This window comes from Podarcis gaigeae (genome assembly GCF_964106915.1).
Source record: "Podarcis gaigeae genome assembly, chromosome: Z".
Classification (NCBI taxonomy): domain Eukaryota; kingdom Metazoa; phylum Chordata; class Lepidosauria; order Squamata; family Lacertidae; genus Podarcis; species Podarcis gaigeae.
Window position 1 is genome coordinate 50,512,577 of NC_139691.1, and position 23,117 is coordinate 50,535,693.

Sequence of the window (23,117 nt, forward strand, 5' to 3'; positions counted from 1 at the left end):
ACTCATAGTCATGGACATGCCTTGGACCTGGTGTTCACCTCTAGTGAAGTGGGTGATCTGACACTAAGTAAAAGTGAAACAAAAGAAGTGCCGTGGCCAGATCACTTGGACTTCTCTGCGACCCTTCCCCTCTGCAAGGAGGCACGACTGATTCGGATGGGCCACCCCCGCCACTTAATGGATCCAAATGGTTTCCAGAGAGTGGTAGGGTGTGCTTTATGCCATGATGATGGCCTTTCAGCTGATTCCCTGGGGGGCCACTGAAATGCGGAGTTAACCAGGGTTATCAACCGCCTGGCTCCAAAGCGCCCTCTCCGATTGCATGACAGCCCCGTGGTCTCCCACAGAGCTGAGTGTGATGAAACAATCGCTGAGACGGCTAGAGCGCCGGTGGCAGAAACTCATTCTGAATTGGACCAGACACAGGTAGTGGCGATAGTGACAGCAAAGAGGACTTTCTTCGCCGCCTCTATTGCATCTGCAGAAAACAGCAGCAGGTGGTTTCTTTCAGGTGGTTCACAATTTCACGGAACCACCTTTGCCACCGGGGCCTGGGAAAGACCCCAAGATCTCCTGCAATGATTTTGGAAAGTTTTTTGCAGATAAAATCGCTCAGATTCAGAAAGGGATAGACTCCACTGTGGGATCAGGGATGGGGTGGGAGAGAGCTAAGAGTCCTGTCTAGTCGAGTTGTATGGAATCAATTCCAATCTGTTCCACTCGCTTGGACGAGTGAAACCAACCACCTGTCTCCTTGATCCTTGCCCATCCTGGCTCGCGGGAAGGGCTGGGCAATGGGATCCACTGGGTGGCGAATGCTTCCCTCTGAGGACCACTGAAAGAGGCAGTCATTAAATTGCTTCTTATATCGCCCAGTCTCGAATCTTCTATTCTTGGGCAAGGTGATTGAGTGGGTGGTTGCAGAACAACTCCAGTGACGCCTGGAGGATGTAGACCATTTGGATTCCTTCCAATCAGGGTCCAGGCCTCACCATGGGACTGAAACTGCCTTGGTCGCGCCTGTCGAGGATCTCCAGTGGGCTAGGGACAAAGGTGAGAGCTGTTTCCTAGTTCTGCTGGATCTCTCAGCGGCTTTTGATACCATCGACCATAACATCCTTCTGGACCGTCTAGAGGGGCTGGGAGCACTGTTATACAGTGGTTCTGCTCCATTCTCCTGGGCCATGTCCAGAAAGTGGTGTTGGGGGATGAGTGTTCAGACCCCTGGGCTCTCACTTGTGGGGTGCCTGTGCCCCTCTGCTTTTTAACATCTACATGAAGCCTCTGGGAGAGATTATCAGGGGGTATGGGCTGGGCATTCAACAGTATGTGGATGATACCCAGGTCTGCCTCTCTTTCAAATTGGAACTAGTAAAGATGGTTAAGGTCCTGGAGGCGGTTGGATGGTGGCAAACGGATTGAGGTTGAATCCTGACAAGACAGAAGTCCTGTTCTTCGGGGGCAGGGAAGAGGCTGGTATGGAGGACTTCCTGGTCCTGAATGGGGTAACTGTGTCCCTGAAGGACCAGGTGCGCAGCATGGGAGTCATTTTGGACTCACAGCTGTCCATGGAGGTGCAGGTCAAATCTGTGTCCAGGGCAGCTCCATCTAGTACGCAGGATGAAACCCTCCCTGCCCACAGACTGTCTTGCCAGAGTGGTGCATGCTCTAGTTATCTCCTGCTTGGACTACTGCCATGCACTCTACGTGGGGCTCCCTTTGAAGGTGACTTGGAAACTGCAATTAATCCAGAAAGCGGCAGCCAGACTGGAGACTGGGAGCGGCTTCCAAAACCACATAATACCAGTCTTGAAAGACCTACATTGGCTCCCAGTACCTTTCTGGGCCCAATTAAAAGAGCTGGTGCTGACCTTGAAAGCCCTAAACGGTCTCGGCCCAGTAGACCTGAAGGAGCGTCTCCACCCTCATCATTTGGCCTGGACACTGAGGTCCAGCGCTGAGGGCCTTCTAGCAGTTCCCTTCCTGCAAGAAGCGAGGTTACAAGGAACCAGGCAGAGGGCCTTCTTGGTGATGGCACCCTCCCGTCAGATGTCAAGGAAATAAACAACCACCTGATATTTAGAAGACATCTGAAGGCAGCCCTGTTTGGGCAAGTTGTTAATGACTGATCTTTTAATGTACTTTTAATCTTTTGTTGGAAGCTGCCCGGAGCATGCTTGGGGGAGGAGTTTTGTTTCAGTAAGTTAGCTTGCTTACTTATTATAGTGCTTCTGGGTATGTTTTATTACAATAGCATCAAACAGTTCAATTCCTCTGCTTATAAAAATGATTCCAGAAGACAAAACCTCAGTGCACACAAGACCAAAATTAAAAAATTATAAAAAATGCATGTTTCACCGAAGTACACACATTGTCAAAAGCACATGAAGAGGCACACGGCAATCGCTCAGGGAGCCTTTAGGAGGCTAAGCACAAATTACCATTGAAAGCTGGCATGGCTTTGAGAGTGGTGTTGGCTGGTGCCCCTGAAGCAGAAGGGGGGCCCTTCCCACTGACATGGTTGGCTATCGCTGGTGGAGACTGGGGCCGCCTCAGCAGCGGGGACATGCTGCGCCTCCTTTTCAGAGAAGCTGGCGTGTTGGGCTCTCCTGGGCGCTTGATTTTGTTCTGAGGACCAGCGACGAACTCGTCTGCTTCATCAATCATCATGCCCTGGAAGACACATTATTACCCGTTAAGAACAATCCGCAGTGTTCTTCTTCTTCTTCTTCTTTTGTAAGAAAGGGGCAACTCCACTCACTCACGGGCCGTGAGAAATTGCCGGGGGGAAGGGGACCCCGTGAAATCGGCCTACCTTCTTATCCTGCTTAAAAGGGTTCCCAAAAGTATGGAGTCTTTTGGGCTGGTCTGGGTCAATTTCTCGTAGAGGAGCGGGCATCATCTTGAGATATTCCTGGTAGTTCCCCATCTGAGCCACAGGAACACTATGAAGGCAGTCTGCAGCAGAAACAGAAAGGACACCACACTTCATTTCCAGAAGACTGAAACTTCCCTAAAGGCTCATTTCACGTCATGTCAATGCGGTCATGTCACCCACCATCTTGGGATTTGGATGAAACTTGTTGTACACACCCTTCCCTTATAGTTGAAAGAAATCGCCTTAAATTTTCCCCCTCTATCTCAAACGGTTTAAATTTTATAGCACTTCAAAATTTCAAAAAAATAATTATACTACTTCAAAATTTCAAAAACCTTGAGAACCTCAGCACATGTACATTTTATTTTATTTTTCTCCATAAAAAGGCATTTATAAAATCTTTTGAGTACTGGTGTATTTTTTCCTGAAATCCTCATCCTCTTATTGACCTCTGTGTAAAATTTCAAAGAGATCTGATCATTGGTTATGAAGGGAAAAACCTTGGAGCATGCTGGGAGATGTAGTCCAGGGGGTGAATTGCAAAAAAAGCACCCGAAAACAAAATGGGGGTGGGGGTGGGAATGGTGATCACGCCGATCCAAGCGGTGATTGCAGAACCATACATGGGCCAGATCCAGAGGGCGATTGGGCTGGATCTGGCCCGCGGACTGTGGTTTAACAGCCCCGACCTAAAGGAACCAAACTTCAACCTCAATTCAGTGCCACACCAACATGGCACCCACCTTCGTCTTGGCCAAGAATGAGCTTGTGTGTTTTCAGCAGGTTCGTCCGCATGCGGGTCAGCTGGTCTAAAAGGCTGCGGCGAGGAATATCGTAAGCGTTCCTGTAAGCCTGTGGCTTCAGATCCTGTTTGTCGTCAAAACAAAACAGATCATTTGCAAAGATGGAAGCTGCAAAGCAAGCAGTTTGTTCCCCCTTGGCACCATGTCACACCCACCTTGTTTATTTTTTAATATATATAATATTTTTTAATAGTTTTTGCAAATATTTTCAAAGTAACATTCAATTGCTATATAATATAGAAAACCTTTGGCAGCCACAGCCTGAGACTTCCCTCCTCCTCGACTCATGGTTTCCCCACTTACTATCTAATACTGCATTTTGGAATTATAATTATTACTATTAAATCCTAACTGTCAATCAACCATTTTTAAATTATAAAAAGTGGTGTCCTGGTTTGCACAAGTTTTAGATTACAAACACGTCAAACCCTGAAATGCGGTTCCCGGTTTGCAACCGTTTTTTGGATGACAACCCTTTTTTTTGGATTACAAACAAATTGGGGGGGGGAGCCCCATCGGCGAAAGCACGCCTTGGGTTACAACCTGTTTTGGTTTACAAACAGAACTCCGGAACGGATTGTGGTTGTAAACCAAGGTACCACTGTAATTGATAGTCCACCTTACAAAACTTCTTGCAACCCTACCACCACTGGGCTAATAATATCCTTGCTGCAGTTCTTGCAGATAAAAAGGCTTTTATCTTGCTTATGAATTTCATTACCTACAGTGCTTAATAAGAAGGCTTCTGGTGTGTATTTAAAACAAATGTTTATTTTCAACATTTTTTAAAGTTTATAATAAATCATTTCCCATAAAGCCTTCACCTCCTTACAGACCCACTACATAAAGTTAAAAAAAAGCATGTCCAAAGTCCGTTGTGGGGACCCAATCCAGCCCACTGGCTGGTTTAACCTGGCCCCTGTGGCAGTTTATTTCCTGAGATAAAATCCAAAAAAAAGCTCAACTTCAATCCTAAAAGCAACTCAACAACTCCAACCCTAAAAAAAACCACAAGAACTTCAATCCTAAAAAAAGCTCAACTTTGGGGTAAAATCCTAAAAGCAGCTCAACAGCTTGAATCAAAGAAGCTCAACAACTCCAGCCCTTCAAAAAGCTCAACAACTTCAATCCTAGAAAAAGCTCAACAACCTCAATCTTAAAAAAACCTAAACTACTTCAATCCTAAACAATGCTCAAAAACTTTGGTCGGCCCCCACGGCCCTTCACTCCATCCAATCTGGCCCTCTTTGGAAAAAGCTTGGACACAACTGGTTAAAATCACCGTCCTTTCCATTTTTTCTTCCCCTCCATTCCCCCTTTTTTTTCTTTTCTTTCCAATCCTGACGATGACTCCGTTTTATATGCTTGAGCGAATGTTGCCGCACACCCACCTTGTTGAAGAGCCCTATGTGGAAGCCGGCAAATTCCTTCGCGCTTGTTTCGGACAGCCTGAGCGGAGATTCCCCCGAAATCCCTCGAAGAAGCTGTTTGAAATCCCGGTTCTGGATCGGGGAGAGGCCGCTGGAGTGGTTCTTCACTTTAATGCCAGTCTCCTGCGGGGCTTTCTTGCCCACCGACCCTATGATCCGCTCCGACTCGATTTTCGTCTATGACAAAAGCACACGGCACGTTAAGCAAACAGCAGTGCAGACGACTCTAGCGTAAAGCAAATTCTGGCCGTGTCAAAAGGCACCCAAGCCTGCTGTCTACACGCTGAAAGAGTTGCAGGGGTCAGCAAGCTTTTTCAGCAGGGGGTTGGTCCACTGTCCCTTGGACCTTGCGGGGGGCCAGACTAGATTTGGGGGGGGGGAATGAACGGATTCCTATGCCCCACAAATAACCCAGAGATTATTTTTAATAAAAGCAGACATTCTACTCATGTAAAAACACCAGGCAGGCCGCACAAATCACCCAGAGGTGCATTTTAAATAAAAGGACACATACTACCCATGTCAAAACAAGTCAGGGGTGATGGGAATTGTAGTCCCCAAACAGCTGGAGGGCCAAATAGGCCACCAGTGGACTTGATTTTCACTGGACAATAAGGCCCTTGCGTGAGTATTTCAAGATGTTTCGCCTGGAGGGGAAGGCCGATTTTCTAGAACTGCAGGCATGATACTCAAGTGATGTTTCCAAGCTCTCCAAAATCAGCAAAATCCACCCTTGTTGTGTGTGAGCTGAAACCTTCCATCCTCCTTGTCCGTAGGAAGGTAGAAAGCTTTAGCCGGCATTTACCACACTTTTCCATCTATAGGACGCCCCCATGTATAAGACTTTTGGGGGCCTCAAAATTTAGAAAATAGGGGGGATTGAGCTTTGGGGCGAGGACTATGTGGGGGGAATGCCGAAAATCACTCACCTACCAGAAGGCAGTGCACAACCGCTCACGTGACAGAAACCACCTATCAGCTGTCCGGCTTGCTGCCAATCATGCTCCTGCTTGTGGTGACAAGGGCAGCTGTCTATTGGCTACAGCAACAGGATTGGGAGGGCTAACAGCGGCAATCGGGCAGCTGCGACGCAAGTGGCTGTGTGCCACATTCCGGCAGGTGAGCAGTTTCCGGCGTCCCCTCCCCCAACAATCAAGCAGCAAATGCCAAAATCGTCCACCCACCGGAACGAAGCAGAAGCCTGAGCTTTTCAGCGGCGATTTGCCTCTTCATTGTTTGTGGGGGGGAGTGGATGCCGAAAATTGCGAGCGACACATGTGGTCGTGCACTGCGTTCTGGCGGGTGAGCCATTTTCAGTATCCGCCCCCCACAAATGACCAAGCAGCCAATTGCCGCTTACAAGCTCGCGCCAAAAAACCATTCACCTGCTCAGCACTACTCATGTATAAGACGACCCTAAATTTTGAACCCAATTTTTGGGTCAAAAAACCCTCATCTTATACATGGAAAAATTCAGTAACAACTGGTTACTCTATTTAATGTTAGGCAAAACCAGAACAGGAAGAAGCACTGGTCACGTTTCTTAAATACCACAGGGAAAGGGCAAATTTGAGCAAGGGAAAGAATAGCACAGGCTTCTTCAACCTCAGCCCTCCAGATGTTTTGAGACTACAATTCCCATCGCACCTGACCACTGGTCCTGCTAGCTAGGGATCATGGGAGTTATAGGCCCCAAACAGCTGGAGGACTGAGGTTGAGGAAGCCTGGAATTGCCTATGGGTAGGCAAACTAAGGCCTGGGGGCTGGATCTGGACAGTCTGGGAATCAGTGTGTTTTGACATGAGTAGAACGTGCCCTTTTGTTTTAAATCCACCTCTGGGCTATTTGTGGGGCATAGGAATTCATTCATCCCCCCCCAAAAAAAAAATCTAGTCCAGGCCCCCACAAGTTCTGAGGGACAGGGAACCGGCCCCCTGTTGAAAAAGTCTGCTGACACCTGGAATAGCACTTCTTTGATGTTACAGATTTAGGTAGCCCTTATGAAAACTGGGTTCAGGAAGACAGGAGGCCTTTGGCCACCAGCCACATAAGATTGGACAGCTGCCACTCTTTCAAAATCATCCGCAATGTTGACTGCAATGCTCATTAGCAGCAAACAACTAAGAACACGCGACAAGTAAGCTGAATTGTTGTCTTCCTCTTCTTCAGTACCTTCTTCCAGCAGCCCCCACCACCACTTACATCAGCCTTCCTCAACCTCGGCCCTCCTGCTGTTTTGAGATTACAATTCCCATCATCCCTGATCACTGGTCCTGCTAGCTCAGGATCGTGGGAGGTCAAAAACATCTGGAGGGCCAAGGTTGATGAAGCCTGACTTACATGAAAACGGAAACGCAGGCCAGTCTTTACCCATCTAAAAAAACGGGGGGGGGGGGGGGGATTCCTTAAGCAATGCATTTATACAACCAGAGCAAAACACACTAAAAATAAAACAAATCATCATCATAGTCATCATCATCAATGTACTTCTGATTGCAAAGGTTTTGGCGATACTACCTGTTGGCTGAGTTTTTTAAGGTAAGAGATAACACTGTAACTAAGTCCACAATCTAAATTATCTGATATCAGATTTGGAGCTCCCATCATCCTTAGGGCTTTCTTTAACGGCTATAAGGAAAACAAAACAAAAAAGAGTAAGAAGAGGGTCAAAAATATTCTTTTTTCTTTTAAAAAAAAGTTTTTCGGTTGTTTTTTTAAAGTTCCTCGCAGATCAGTGTTCCGTCAAGCTAAGGCAGGCATAGGCGACCTCGGCCCTCCAGATGCTTTAAGACTACAATTCCCATCATCCCTGACCACTGGTCCTGCTAGCTAGGGATCATGGGAGTTGTAGGACAAAAAACATCTGGAGGGCCGAGGTTGAGGAAGCTTGGCATTGATGCTTTGGGAAGCGAGGTGGGTTTCAGCTGGCTCGCCGGCGGGCATTGGGCTACACTGCGAGCGTGGTGCTTTGCAGTGCAGCGCCACCAGCTGATTCCACACAGAGGCGAGAGTTCCTGATTGCTGGGATATGGCAAGTCCACACAGCGGCATCTTGCCCAAGCGATGAGGGAGGTTTCTGCCGCTTCCACCGCGCCCCCCAGCTTCCTCCCCAGCCCTTTGTTAAATGAGATTTATCTGGGGGCAGAGGAGGGCTTCACTAGGAGCTTTTCCACACTGCCAGTCGCAGCAAAGAAGTATTCCCAAGGGGAGGAGGGAGAGCCGAAAGAATAAATGCTGGACTTGCGCTGGATAGCAATCCAAGGACGAGGGGCCAGCAAGTCGTGCTAAGCTGCAAAGCATTTTTGGTTTTTGAACCCTGGCCTGTAGGCTGTTTGGTTTCCAGCAGAAGACACGTAAAAACCGCTCTGCTAAGGACAGCCAGCCACCAATTCATTTATTTAGGGCCACTGAGTTCGCAAGAGGTACGTACCAGCAAGTAGTAGGGAGGCATGGTTTTTAAGTAGTTGTCCAAAGATTGCCGCCACTTTGGATTGGGCTTCAGCTTGTGAACCTTAAAAAAGTCATCTGCACGGAGGAGAAACAAGACCAGTCACCCGCATGCCCCATGTTCCAGTCATAGTATCCGAGCAGAGTCATGCTCCGCGGGAACGTCCCTTGAGAACAACAATCTGGAGAGTTTTTATGCTTCCATGGGCTTTTCTCTCTCTTTAGCCTCTCTCCTCCTTATATATCCAGTTTTGACACAGGCAGTGGAAGGGATCCACAGAGCCAAAAATTAAGCTGTATCTTAGCAGAGTAACAATCACAGCTTTGAATGAAGGGAACCAGCAGTGCTCAGTCTGAAGACCTCTGAAGTCCTAAACAACTTAAGATTCTCCTCGTTTTAGATGCCAGCACATTCCGTATATTCCCCTTACAATCCCATGCAAAGGGGAGAGCCCACACTTTGAACTATTAATTCTGTGGTACTTTTGAAAGTGAAATGTTTTAAGTGTGTATTTACCATATTTTTCCTTGTATCATATGACCCCTATTTGGGGGGCACAAATTTATGGAAACGGGGAGAGATGATGACCCCCGGTTTTTTAACATTCTTTTAGGCAGTGGTTTCCAAACTTTTTTCAAAGAGGGCCAGATTTTATGAAGTGAAGGGCTGTGGAGGCCGACCAAAGGGCCAACCAAAGTTGTCGACCTTTTGAAGATGTTGAGCTTTCTTTAGGGTTTTACCCCAAAATCAATAACCTCCCCTCCCCACACTCACAATTTAAAGGCCTTAGATTGGGGTGCCCAAACTTTTTTCAAAGAGGGCCAGATTTGATGATGTGAACATGCATGAGGGCCAACTGAAGTTGTTGAGCTTCTTTTAGGGTTGAAGTTAAGGTTTCTTTAGTATTTTACCCCAGGAAATAAACTGCCACAGGGGCCAGATTAAACTGACCGGGGGGCCAGATTAGGCCCCCGGAACGGATTTTTGGAGAAGCCTGTTTTAGAGTAAAAAAATAACCTAGTCTTTTCCACAAAAAAGTATGGTAAGTTATGATACTAAGTATCTGAGAAACTATTCCCAGCAGAAGCTTGACCCAAAACAAGGTACCCTACATGTGCCATTATTGAGACTGGCAAAATTCCTTGTAGCTTAATTCCTGGAAGAATCCAAGGGTTATGTGACAGAAGGGGTACCACTCAGAAGAGTGGCCACACATCCAACAAATAGCACCTACTGAACAAGGAAGGCTGATGCAGACAAAAATAGAGTCCTCTGATGTACAATTCTTTCTACATGAATGTTGGGGAAAGAATTTTTTAACGGGTTGCAGTCAGGAGGAACCTCACAGTTGTGCTTTTTTGGGGGCAGAGAAACAAGGAGATCGCTTCAGGACACCATGAGCTGCAACAAAACAATTCAAAGCCTCTGGAAAGCCCCAGGCGATTCATGAAGCCTGCCTGAGCATTTCCCCAAAACCTTCTATTAAAAAGTTGTGGGGAAGGGGGCACGGAAGAGCAGGTTCAGCAGAGCTTGTGTTTTTAAAATGCAGCCACCATAAATATATGCCTCCAAGAAGCAAATGGGATTAGAACCTTTCAAGAAGTGGTTCGGGAAACAAGAACAACGGGTGCGCGAGTGTGTTCTTCCAGAGAGGCAAGAAATAGCTCAAGGCGCATGCACTTCGATATCCAGCAGTGGCGCGTCAAGGTCGGGGCTTGCCTCTTTTTTCTCCTTCCTCCTCCTCTCCTCCTTCTCCCTGCGTTGGCTCTGGGGTTTTCCTGGCCCTGGAGCACCACCTGGCAGTCAGCTGGATGCTCTCACCCCCGGCTCGATTTGGGTTGCAGGGGGCAGGTCAGTGGTTCCCCCAGTTGATGCGCTGGGCATCATTTGCTCCTTGGCAGTGGCGGCGGCAGTGCCTGGTAGTGCAATTGGCTCCAGTGGCTTCTGGAGCTGCTCACTGCTGTGGCACCTGCCATTTTGCCTCACCTTAAGTCCCTGTGTGATGTGTCTTCTGCCACTGAACCAATCACACAATGTTCATTTCCTACGAATAAATCTACAACGCTTAAAATATAACAAAACAAAATAAAAAAATTCCTTCCAGTAGCACCTTAAAGACCAACTAAGTTAGTTCTTGGTATGAGCTTTCGTGTGCATGCACACTTCTTCAGATACACAGAAGTGTGCATGCACACGAAAGCTCATACCAAGAACTAACTTAGTTGGTCTTTAAGGTGCTACTGGAAGGAATTTTTTTATTTTGTTTTGACTATGGCAGACCAACATGGCTACCTATCTGTAGCTTATAATATAAATCCAGGGACATGAAATGAAATCCAGGGATGGATGTTGTCCAGGGACAGGTTTGTAAATCCGGCGACTTTCCCTGGGAAACGGGGCCGCCTGGTAACCATATTTCTTGCCTCTCTGGAAGAACACACAGCCCCATACGGAGTTGTTCTTGTTTCCTGGACCACTTCTTGAAAGGTTCTAATCCCATTTGCTTCTTGGAGGCATATATTTGTGGTCCCAGGAACATCTGGTAACCATATTCTAGTCCTCTCTAGGATGCCTTCTTCCCCGTGTGCCCCCTTTGGAAATGTGCGCCCCCAGCTCACAAAGCCCAATGAAAAACGGGCGACACAACGCTGCTGCAAAAGACTATGCAGGCACCAATGTCCTGAAAGAGGGGAAAAGAACGGAGGTTGAACCTTACTCCAATTAAGGAAGGAGCTACGAGTCGAGGAGGTGAGCAGGTGAGCAGCGTCAAACATGCCCACGAAGCAGGCGGCTCTCCTCCTCTGCTGCAGAGAGAAAAAGGGAGAGGGCGGGTGTAAAAATCCCTCTCCTTCCAATGGAGCCGCCTGCAACCCTCGAGGCGCTCCGGCCTCCCGTCCCACCTAAGAAAACGGCTGGCAAGTAAACACCGCGGGCGGACAGGCTCCCTTTCCTGCTCGGCTGCGCCAAGACACTCTGCACCACACTCACCTAGCAGAGGGAGAAGGACAGGGTAGTTGTACGGCATGACAAAGAGATTGACGCACGTCAGAGTGGTGCTGGCTTTCAGGTATCCAAAGGGGTGGCCCAGTTCACTGTACTTGCCGCTGGTGCTCACAAACACCTGGAGAACGACAAAGGAAGAGGCAAAAGTTTAGCACATGCAAGGGGCTGCTGGCCTTCGGAGGAATTCAAAACATCCTGGCATTTTCACAGATATGCTATGGCATGTGTTTTTTGCAATAGTCACAGCGCAATTGTTTTCCCCCTTCTCTCAGAGGCTCAGGGGAGGAATCCTGGGCAGTTTACTTGTTTTTTGCCCATTTACGGTCCTGCAAGACACAGAAAAGGAAGTTTCCTGGCTGAACAGAGCTACCAACGCACAAAGCTTTCTACCAAGAGTCAAACCAAGCGTCCAATAATTACACTATCTATAATAAAATCACTCTTATTCCTTTATGGACAGCTGTTACCTCAAGACAGTACCACCAGTTAATATGATCATGAGAAAAGCAGCTGGTCTGCATGACATTCTGATTCAAGCTGACGGGGAAAAACCCACAAAAGCTGACTGAACGTCTTGTAAATTCACCTTGTTTGATCGGTGGGTTTTATGTATTTGCTATACTATGCTGTGATCTGCCCTGTAATTATGATTGGAAGAAAGAAAATGTTATGAATGTTATGTGGCCAACTCCTGAGAGACTGCAATCTACTCATAGAGTTAAAAACTGGCAGTAATGGTGATCTACCCCCTATTTTGGGGTTCAGGTCAAAGCTGTTGAACTTCTTTTAGGGAGGAGGAAAGCCCCGTTTTTCGGGGTTGAAGGGCAAAAATTTTGAGCTTTTATAGGGGAACCAGTTGTTGAGCTTCTTTGGAGGGAGCCAGTGATCTACCACAGACATTCAGTGATCTACCGGTAGATCACGATCTACCAGTTGGACGTGCCTGTTATAAGTGAATTGCTGAATATATTCAAGCAGTAATATTCCTATTGTTTTTGTAACACATTTATGAATCAGCAGGCGAGCGTATGATGGCTCTGAGGCGGCTCCACATTAATTGACATCAGTCTCACTACAAACCCAATTCCAGTCCACAGAACAATATGTAGGGGAACCCTTCGGATGTTGCTGAACGGCTGGAAGGTTCACCACCCCTGGACTAGAGAGTGTATCAAAGCTTCTAATCACCTAAAATTTAAAGTGCTTAGATAGGCCCTTTTACAGTGGGTCCTCCAGATAGGGCGCTTCTACACTTCCGGGTTTGCTGCATTCGCAACTGGAAAGTTACGTTACCTTTGGGGTCCACTGTATTATTCCTTGATGTTGGGGTACAGCTATTAAGGAACTACTGCACTTTTCAGTGGTATTGGCCCCACTTGTCCAGATGGTGGGCTATTGTTAAAATCAGATCTTCACTGCCTGAAGAACAACTGCAGCCCCTGCCTCCCCTCTCTCGGCCCTCGGAGAGTGAAAGGGTGCGTTGTTCCGGATGGGAGACAACAGGGTGCCTCAGGGCTCCAACCCCCCCGGCTTTTTAACATTGACATGAAGCCGCTGGGAGAGATCATCATGGGGTTTGGGCTAGGGGGTTCATCCATATGTGAATGACACCCAGCTCTACCTCTCTTTTAAATCAGACCTTCACACAGGGACCTTCACTGCCCTGTGTGAGTATCTGGAGGCGGTTGGAGGATGGATGGCGGCTAACAGATTGAGGCTGAATCCTGACAATACAGAAGTACTGTTGTGCGTGAGCAGCTTGGGGGGGGGGGGAACTCCCTGGTCCTGAATGGGGCAACTGTGTCCCTGAAGGACCAGCTGCGCAGCCTGGGGGTCATTTTGGGCTCACCTCTGTCCATGGAGGTGCAGATCAATTCTGTGTCCAAGACAGCTGTCTACCAGCTCCATCTGGTATGCAGGATGAGACCCTACCTGCCTGCAGACTGTCTCACCAGAGTGGTGCATGCTCTAGTTATCTCCCGCTTGGACTACTGCAATGGGCTCTACGTGGGGCTCCCATTGAAGGTGACTTAGAAACTGCAATTAATCCAGAATGCGGCAGCCGGACTGGGGACTGGGAGCAACCGCCGAGACCACATAACACCAGTCTTGAAAGACCTGCACTGGCTCCCGGGACGTTTCCAAGCACAATTCAAAGGCCCTTAACAGCCTTGGCCCAGTAGACCTGAAGAAGTGTCTCCATCCCAGATGCCGGGGTTCCTTTCCCAAGGGCCTTCTGGCAGTTGCCTCCCTGCGAGAAGGTTACAGGGATCCAGGCCAAAGGCCTTTTCAGTGGTGGTGCCCACCCTGTGGAACACCCTCCCATCAGATGTCAAAGAAATAAACAACTATCGGACTTTTAGAAGACATCTGAAGGCAGCCCTGTTTAGAGAAGTTTTGAATGTTTGAAGTTTTATTGTTTTTAGTGTTCTGTTGGAAGCCACCCAGAGTGGCTGGGGAATAAATAATAAATTAATAATTATTAATAATAACAGACCACTCCACTGCCAGCCCTTGGGAGGTCAAACCAAACAGCCACAGGTTCTTGCTAAGAACTGGTGAGTTTGGGAGGAAGAGGAGAAGACACACTATATTCGAGAACAACCCCAGGTGTTGGACGCTGTAGAAGCAGCCCCAATTTCATTGCATTTGGATTTTTTTTTAGATCTTATGGGGCTCTGGAGATCTTTCCAGGTTCAAATGTGGGGTGAAATAAAACAGCACCACCAAATCACAGACCGAAGAAACATACATGGCTAGAACCAGCTCTGCAGAGCTACACTTCTAGGAAGGCCATTGTGGGTTTGAAGCCCAACCACAGCCGCAGCAAGATTACTTGCAAAGAATTGGAACGGAAATATCCCCACAAAGGAAGATTAGAGATGTAAATTAAATGAATTTACAGAATTAGTAAATTTAACAGCAGCCATAAGGTATCAGACATGCCAGAAATTAAGGACAGAATAGCAAAGTTTTGCATTTACATGAAAAAACACTGTTCTAAGGGTAATATGTTGATATGTATAGATTAAGTTTGCAAAGTGAAACTAGAAAAAAGTTATATATTGGGAGTATTGGGGGTGAGATACCAAAGATGCAATGTTAATTAAGAACTTAAAGAAGGAATCCCCAACTTGCAGCCCTCCAGATGTTTTGGCCTACAACTCCCATGATCCCTAACTAACAGGACCCCAGTGGTCAGGGATGATGGCAATTGTAGTCCAAAACACCTGGAGGGCCAAAGGTTGGGGATGCCTGACTTAAAGGTTAAGAGATGACGGGTATTGGAGGAGAAATGTCACATGGGTATATTATTTGTTTTCTATGTGTGGTTATTGTTTTGTATTTTTCATTTGTAACGGATTAGTGTACAGGGGGGGGGGGTAGAGGAAAAAGGAAACCCAACCATGTTCTTAGAACCCAAATGCAAGAAAACCCATCACCAGCCCTTGCTCAAAAGGCGGTCTCACACTGTCAACACCCAGCAGACTTATCTTTTAAAACAAAATCTCCATTCCTCCACAGGGTAAGTGGAGCTTTTTTGGCTACTCAAACAGATCACTCAACTAATCCACTTAAAATTGGTTCACGGGACTAAGAATAATAGAGATAGTGTTGCCCACTTGATTGACAATTGTTTAAGCAATTAGGAAAATGCTCTGGATCTGATCAACGTCCCGCTCAAGTCAGTTGCAAATGATTGGGTAAATAATTGTTCAAGGGCTGCAGAGTCCATTTTTTTTTAAAAAAAAACACCTTTTAAATTAAAAGTATCAGAAGGCAATGTCTTTTATTTATTAAATATCTATACCCCCCTTTCACCTGAGGATCAAAACGCAGTCTACAGTGTAAAGACACAAAAATGAATAGTATAGTAGCAAACCAAAACAATAACTCCCCACACTCACAGTTTAGACCAGAGATCGGGGTGCCCAAACTTTTTCCAAAGAGGGCCAGATTTGATGAAGTGAAAATGCGTGAGGGCCGACCAAAGTTGTTGAGATTCTTTTGGGATTGAAGCTGTTGAGCTTTTTTTAGGATTTACCCCAAAACGGACCTTGGACATGCCTGCTTTAGAACAACCAAATGAAATTTCTTCATCACATAGATCTTGGCGCAAATTGAGCTTTGACTTCCTCCCGTCCCCCTCCCTGACTTCCAGATGAGGCCCCTGGAACACACTTTGGACATACCTGGTTTATGGGGAGGCATTGCTTCTGCAAAGCAAAGATTCCTTTTCCCCCTCCCCCTTATCAAATCAAGATATAGTGGTACAGTGGTACCTCAGGTTACAGATTCTGCTAAGCCAGAAATAGTGCTTCAGGTTAAGAACTTTGCTTCAAGATGAGAACAGAAATTGTGCTCCAGCGGCGCAGCAGCAGCGGGAGGCCCCATTAGCCAAAGTGGTGCTTCAGGTTAAGAACAGTTTCAGGTTAAGAACGGAACTCCGCAATGAATTAAGTACTTAACCCGAGGTGCCACTGTACCTCCGGTTGCCAGATCCCAAGGTTTCCGCAACCGGAGTTTCTGCACAGGTACATGGCACGGTAGATGGTTTTGTTAGCCAATGGCCTGGGAGAAATGCTTTTGCTTGGGCTCCTTAAATGAAAATAAGGCTAGGCTTGAATAAAATGCGATCCATTTTGATAATTCTTGTACTGTTATTATAAATATGAGCTTCTCAAAACACTGCAGAAAGGGACACGGATGGCGCTGTGGTCTAAACAACTGAGCCTAGGCCTTTCCGATCGGAAGGTCGGCACTTCAAATCTCCGTGACAGGGTGAGCTCCCGTTGCTCTGTCCCTGCTCCTGCCAACCTAGCAGTTCAAAAGCATGTCAAAGTGCAAGTAGATAAATAGGTACCGCTCTGGCAGGAAGGTAAACGGTGTTTCCGTGCGCTGCTCTGGTTTCGCCATAAGCGGCTTAGTCATGCTGGCCACATGACCCGGAAAAACTGTCTGCGGACAACACTGGCTCCCTTGGCCAGTAAAGTGAGATGAGAGCCGCAACCCGTCGTCCGCGACTGGACTTAACCATCCCGGGTCCCTTTACCTTTTTTTTTTTTTTAAAAAAAAGTTGCAACTTCTCTGAACTTTTATCTAAAAAGCGTGGCACGTAGCGGCACTAAAGGGATGTAAGGGATAGCAATTCTGCAAATTCTGTGATGGCGCATGGGCAGATGTCGAAAACCAATGTTTCAACTGGGAACAGTCCTCAGGAAGAGAAAGTTGTTCTCCAGCTCTGCTAAGCTGGATTGCAAATGCTGAGGTCCCAAGCTAGGGTCTTCAACATGTGACGACCTGGCTGCTAATGGGGGGGGGGGGGAGAGAGAGACTAATACAGGGCATTCTCTCTACTTTCACCTGCAAAGTTTATCCCGGACTGGCTTGGGAACCCTGCAATGGGTATATCGCAAATACCTGCCAGCACACAATAGGCAACTTCCGCTCCAAGATGAACTGAGTTAGAGGTGATGGTTCGAGCTCGTACTTGTCAAAGGGAAGCTTGTCGATCACCATGGGCTCACAATCCGTGCAGGAGAACCTCACCACTGGGTGGGCTGTGCGGGGAGGCTAGGAAGTGGGGGGGAAGGAAGAAAGGGAATAAGAACCATTTGGAGGAAAAGGGAAATAACAACAACAACAACAATAATAATTCATTATTTATACCCTACCCATCTGGCCGTGTTTCCCCAGCCACTCTGGGCGGTCTCCAACAGAACATTAAAATACAATAATGCATCAAACATTAAAAGCTTCCCTAAATAGGGCTTCCTTCAGATGTCTTCTAAAAGTCTGGTAGTTGTTTTTCTCTTTGACATCTGGTGGGAGGGCGCTCCACAAGGTGCCACTACCGAGCTTACAGGGCGTCATCCCAAGAGCCAATTGGCCAGCTAGGCAAGAACATTAATTTATTCCTTTTTTCATAATCCTCCACAAAACATCACAAAGAATGGCTAGCTCAATAGCTATCCAGCACCAAGTGTTCAAAATGTAGAATACATTAGTCACAATGTTCCAGAAGGTTGGTCTGTAACAGGGGTCGTCGAACTTTTTCAGCAAGGGGTCGATCCACTGTCCCTCAGACCTTGTGGGGGGCTGGACTAGATTTTTGGGGGGAATGAACGAATTCCTATGACCTATAAATTACCCAGAGATGCATTTTAAATGAAAGGGCACATTCTACTTGTGTCAAAACACACTGATTCCCAGACCACCCAGGGGCCGGATTAAGAATGCGATTGGGCCGGATCTGGCCCAATCGCCTTCTAAATCTGGCCCGCAGATGGTCCAGGAATCAGTGTGTTTTTACATGAGTAGAATGTGTGCTTTTATTTAAAATGCATCTCTGGGTGATTTATAGGCCATAGGAATTCGTTCATATATTTTTTTCAAAGTATAGTCTGGCCCCCCACAAGGTCTGAGGGACAGTGGACCAGCCCCCTGCTGAAAAAGTTTGCTGACCTCTGGCCTACATGATCCCCACAGTGGGAGAATTAAGAGGTTGCAAGGGGGGATATTAGGGTAGGGGTCAGCAAACATTTTTAGGAGAATGGTTCATTGCCCCTCAGACCTTGTGGCGGGCCGGACTGCGCACGTGAGGCAGAAGGGGGCTTCTCTCTCTCCCCCAGCCCCTCCCCCCCTGCTTTCCTACCTCCTCCACCGCTCTGCCTGCGGTTGGGAGCCGCCGCCGCCTCTGTTTTCTGGGCGAGCTTTCCAGGGCGCCAGGCACAGGGCCCACAGACGCACCCAGCTCCAGCCAAAGCCCCACGACGCGGCCGTCACAATGCCCACAGCATGGCCATGGGTGGAGAGGCCAGAGGGCAGATGGTGAGCCTGGGCCACACCTTGGCGTGTGGGCGACGAGGCTTTGGATTGGCAAAAAAATGGTGCAACCCGAACAATCACGCCGATCCAAGCGGCGATTCCAGGACTGTCCGTGGGCAATTGGGCCTGATCCAACCTGTCAGGGAACTGCCATCAGGGCCGGAGTGAGAGAGCAAGCTCCAAAGGGATTCCAGAGAGCGTCCCGGGATGGGGAGAGGCAGCCCAGCTTCTGGGGAAGAGAATCAGCGTAGCACCAGTGGAGAAGGGGGGCAGATGGGGGAAGCGGCAAGGCAGTCCCATGACTCCTTGTCGGGGACCAGCGGGGAGAGTAAGGGTCCTCCGCTGCCTACGCCCTCCTTGCGCAGAAGGCTTCCGCGCAGGGAGAGTAGGAGGAGACTAGGCGTCAAAGAGCTTCTTTGCTGGAAGAAGTTTAAGAAACGCCCACTGACGGATTCTGCCAGCGATTGAGACAGCCACGGGTGAGTGGCTGTCCGGACAGAAAAGGTTCACTCAGGCAACCCAGCTAGGTGTTGGCACCGGCTTACGCACGAGCAACCCCTAGAACCATTACACAATCCGTGGGCCTTCGTTTGCTGACCCATGTATTAGGACTACCCAGTGTTACTTGAGATTGGATGCGATCTGAAAACAGAGAATCAGAGCTGGAAGGGAAAGCAAGGATCATTTGCTTTCCCTGCAACCCCCTGCAATGCAGGAACCTTTTTTGCCAAAGGTGGGGCTCAAATCCACGATCCTGAGATTATGAGTCTCATGCTCTATCGACTAAGCTGTCCAGCTACTTTCCACCACATTACCAATGGTCACCAAAAGACATTTGCGTTGACCGTATCTGCAAAGAAGCTTGAAAGCCCTGCGACATACCAGTGTTGGTGAATTTTGATCGGGCCAAAAGGATTCTGGAATTGGCCAATGCCCAACAGGAACGCCCGTTTTAGGATTAGGCCTCACATAGATGAGCTTATGACAGCTGTGCCATGGCTGAGAACCAAAAGAATTGATAGGTCTGGTGACATCAACAAGTCCATCTAAAATCCAAAAGGAGAACAATAATAAGTTAGGACAGCACATTAGGTCTCGAGCATTACTTTTCCAATCACTACTTAGATGTGTTTTCTCAAAGCGACGCGCGAACAGATTAGCTGTAAAACTGATATTTTGAGTTGGAAAAACAAAGAAGTCTGTGTAGTGGTTGCACATCTAAGACTGTTTTGGGAAAAGTAGGTCTATTGACTGGTTTTGTGCCTAAGATAATTTGGGGGAGGGGAGATTAAAAAGTCTGCGTGGTGGTTTTGTGTTTAAGATAAAGATTAGTTTTGCATCCAAGAATGAAAACATGCAGCAGGAGAATCATTTCCGGAGCAAGAAATGAACCAGTTTAAGCATTCAAAGAACTGAAGATAATTGTTCAACAGAAATGTCAGAAGCAAAGTTATAATACAATATTGTGTACAGAATCTACTCTGGTTTTGCAATATCGTCCTTTTTTTTTACCAAAGACGTTTACACATTTACAAACCTTAAGAGTTTGCAATGGTCATAAAGCGTTTACCATACCTTCCCCAATGTAGGGTGGATCGGGTCCTGATTTCTCAAAGTTTATGACAACACCACTCTGAACTTTCTGAGCAAGAGATTCTAAACACTGGTTCAGCATCCTCTGAGTCCGAACACAATAGGAACGTCCTATAATGGAAAGCGAAGAGATAAGGAGATTCTGAAGGCAACATGACTTGTGAATATGGCAAAAGGCTACTATTGAAACAGACCAGGGGTCAGCAAACTTTTTCAGCATGGGGCCAGTCCACTGTCCCTCGGACCTTGTGGGGGGGCTGGACTATATATTTTTTTTAAAAAAGTGAACGAATTCCTATGCCCCACAAATCTCAGAGATGCATTTTAAATAAAAGGACACATTCTACTAGTGTCAAAACACACTGATTCCCAGACTGTCCGCGGGCCAGATTGAGAAGGCGGTTGGGCCTTAGTTTGCCTACCCATGAAGTAGACTATCCATCATGCCAGCTTATGGGGAAAAAGAAGACATCAGTATTGTTGTATGGGAGGTACAAGCGCCCCCTGCCATTGTCTTCCCTATGGCACCAATGCCTGGCCTGATTAAAGCGGAGGATATTTAACTTTGCACACAAGCTCAACAGCTTGTTCATCCCCTTTGTAAAGAAGCGCCACTGAACAGAATACGATCGTACACGGGTTTCGGTCTTATCATACCTCAGATCAGGCATCCCCAACCTTTGACCCGCCAGATGTTTTGGACTACAATTCCCATCATCCCTGACCACTGGGGTCCTGTTAGCTAGGGATCATGGGAGTTGCAGGCCACATAATACACATAAATGTAAAATGTATTTTTCTGTCTAATGTATTCCTCAGACGAGTGATATGAAATAATCTTCTAAGTGTCTAATGATAGGTTTGACAGACAAAAAGAACCTGGCACTGGGAGATGCTGGCACAGGCAGACAATGATCTGATTCTAGGTTCCCTATCTTCACCTGTTCCACTCTAGCTAGAAAAACTAGAAGTACAGTGGTACCTCAGGTTACATACGCTTCAGGTTACAGACTCTGCTAACCCAGAAATAGTACCTCGGGTTAAGAACTTTGCTTCAGGATGAGAACAGAAATCGTGCTCTGGCGGCGCAGCGGCAGCATGAGGCCCCATTAGCTAAAGTGGTGCTTCAGGTTAAGAACAGTTTCAGGTTAAGAACGGACCTCCAGAACGAATTAAGTTCTTAACCCGAGGTACCAGTGTATCATAATCTGCAGGAGTGGTCAAGGTTTGTTGATTAGTAGGTCTCTTGGACTTTTTTCAACCAGTCCAGTGGGGGTAAGCCATAAATAAACTCCACCTGTTGAATAGTCATTATGATCTCTACTTAATTTCTTCCTTTTCAAATTAGTGAGTTCATTAGAGAAGTTATTCATGTATGCTTCTGTCGTTTGTATGAGTTTGTCATAATCAAGTTTGTTTAGCTTGGCTTCACGACATTCTTTCGCCTCCTCTATATCCTTATTAATCTGGTCTAAACTGGCTACGAATTGTTCTATTATTAACAACATTAAATCACTGGAACATTTGTTGAGAATTTGTTCACACCCATTTTTCCACAAATCTGTTATCCTCTTTGAATTGAGTAGGTGCCTTTGGGATGCGTAACCCTCTAGGAATCAAATTATTCTTAACGTACTCAGCAAGTGAGGCTCCATGCCTCTCTAAATGTCCTTTTTGCTTAGATACAAGACTCAAAGTTCATGTCACCATTAAGTACCTGGTCACCTTCACTCTGAAAGAAGGTAAACATGTTTAATAACTTGTCTTTTTCTACATCAGTGTACCCATTTTTTTTTTAGTATAAACAGCCACAACAAAACGCAAAACCAAAACAACCAGAAAACCTAAACTACTTAAAGTAGCTTTTCAGTTGATCACTAAGTCCAGTATGCCTGCCAACCCTATCATCTTCATTAGACACTTAGAAGAGTATTTCATATCACTCGTCTAAGGAATACATCAGACAGGAAAATACAAGAGAAAATAGAGAAATTAGATCAGAACGTACTATGGCACTGACAAAACAGGATTTGTATTTTGTACATACTGGACCTGGTGATCAACTGAAAAGCTACCTTTTAATGTATTATGTCATGAAGTAAGTAGTTTCTAGTAAAGAACTTTGCAATTGTTACAATATGGCCTATTACGTGTGTGTTTTTTTCAACTGGATTTGTGTAATACAGGCCTTCTGGTGGTTTTGGTTTGACACAGGCATCTAGGCACAAAAAGACACTAATGAGAAGCTTAGCCAGATGTTATGTGTCAATGTACTAATGCTCTTCATGATTTCAAAGTAGATGGATTGAGGTTGGCAAACCAAGAAAAAGGCGCAAAAAGGCTACCTCCTGTGACTTCACACATCTGTGTAATGGCAGACTCATCTGTTGGGACACTTCCTAGCTGTTCGGGCTCCACTGAAGAGGCTCCAGGTAAGCGCAGCACGAGGGCAAACAGCCTCTGATCCCAGCGAAACGGTTCTTTGGTTAACTCGCTTCCAGGAAGGGGAGAATTCAGAGGAAGATGAAGCTAAAAAGGAAGGCAAGACACCTAGAGACTTCGCTAGAACAGTAAGCTCATTTGATTCCTTCTGAAAAGGAACCACAGAATCACAAATCACAGAGCTGGAAGGGACCGCAGGGAACATCTAATTCAGGGGTCAGCAACCTTTTCCAGCCATTGGCCAGTCCACCGTCCCTCAGACCACGTGGTGGGCTAGACTATATTTTGAAGGGGGGAAAAATGAATTCCTATGCCCCACATATAACCCAGAGATGCATTTTAAATAAAAGGACACATTCTACTCATGTCAAAACACGCTGATTCCCAGACCGTCCGTGGGCCGGACTGAGAAGGCGATTGGGCCACATCCAGCCCCCAGGCCTTAGGTTACCTACACCGGATCTAGTCCATGGATAGGCAAACTAAGGCCCGGGGGCTGGATCCACCCCAATCGCCTTCTAATCAACAACAACACAACAAAATTTGGGGTCGCTGGGCGGATCTTTGCACCCTGGCGGCGCATGTGCTCAAGACGGCCCTGGTTCTGCTTCTGATTTGAGTGCCACACTTCCACTTTGAGTGTTACGCTGAGGTCTGTTTTGTGGTCTCCAAAAGAGGTTGAAAGATCTCAA

General features: G+C 46.9%; 1 protein-coding gene across 3 annotated transcripts in view; it reads right to left on the bottom strand.

Annotated features, from left to right (window-relative positions):
* The window catches only part of LOC310836905 (integrator complex subunit 6-like), a 41,669-nt gene that overhangs the window by 4,468 nt on the left and 14,084 nt on the right, over positions 1–23,117 (bottom strand). For 2 of the 3 annotated variants that reach the window (XR_014560307.1, XM_083722793.1), the window contains exons 5-15: positions 22,329–22,512; positions 19,966–20,094; positions 19,273–19,436; positions 16,984–17,136; positions 11,548–11,680; positions 8,542–8,636; positions 7,629–7,739; positions 5,073–5,288; positions 3,622–3,745; positions 2,816–2,958; positions 2,442–2,673 (exon numbers count right to left, since the gene is read on the bottom strand). Coding sequence is in view for 1 of the 3 variants with exons in the window: in XM_083722793.1 (XP_083578919.1) it covers positions 2,442–2,673; positions 2,816–2,958; positions 3,622–3,745; positions 5,073–5,288; positions 7,629–7,739; positions 8,542–8,636; positions 11,548–11,680; positions 16,984–17,136; positions 19,273–19,436; positions 19,966–20,094; positions 22,329–22,512 (1,684 nt within the window). In the remaining 2 variants the exon portion in view is untranslated. Of the gene's footprint in view, positions 1–2,441; positions 2,674–2,815; positions 2,959–3,621; positions 3,746–5,072; positions 5,289–7,628; positions 7,740–8,541; positions 8,637–11,275; positions 11,364–11,547; positions 11,681–16,983; positions 17,137–19,272; positions 19,437–19,965; positions 20,095–22,328; positions 22,513–23,117 lie in introns of those variants that run through there. The other variant, XR_014560308.1, reaches the window with a different exon arrangement.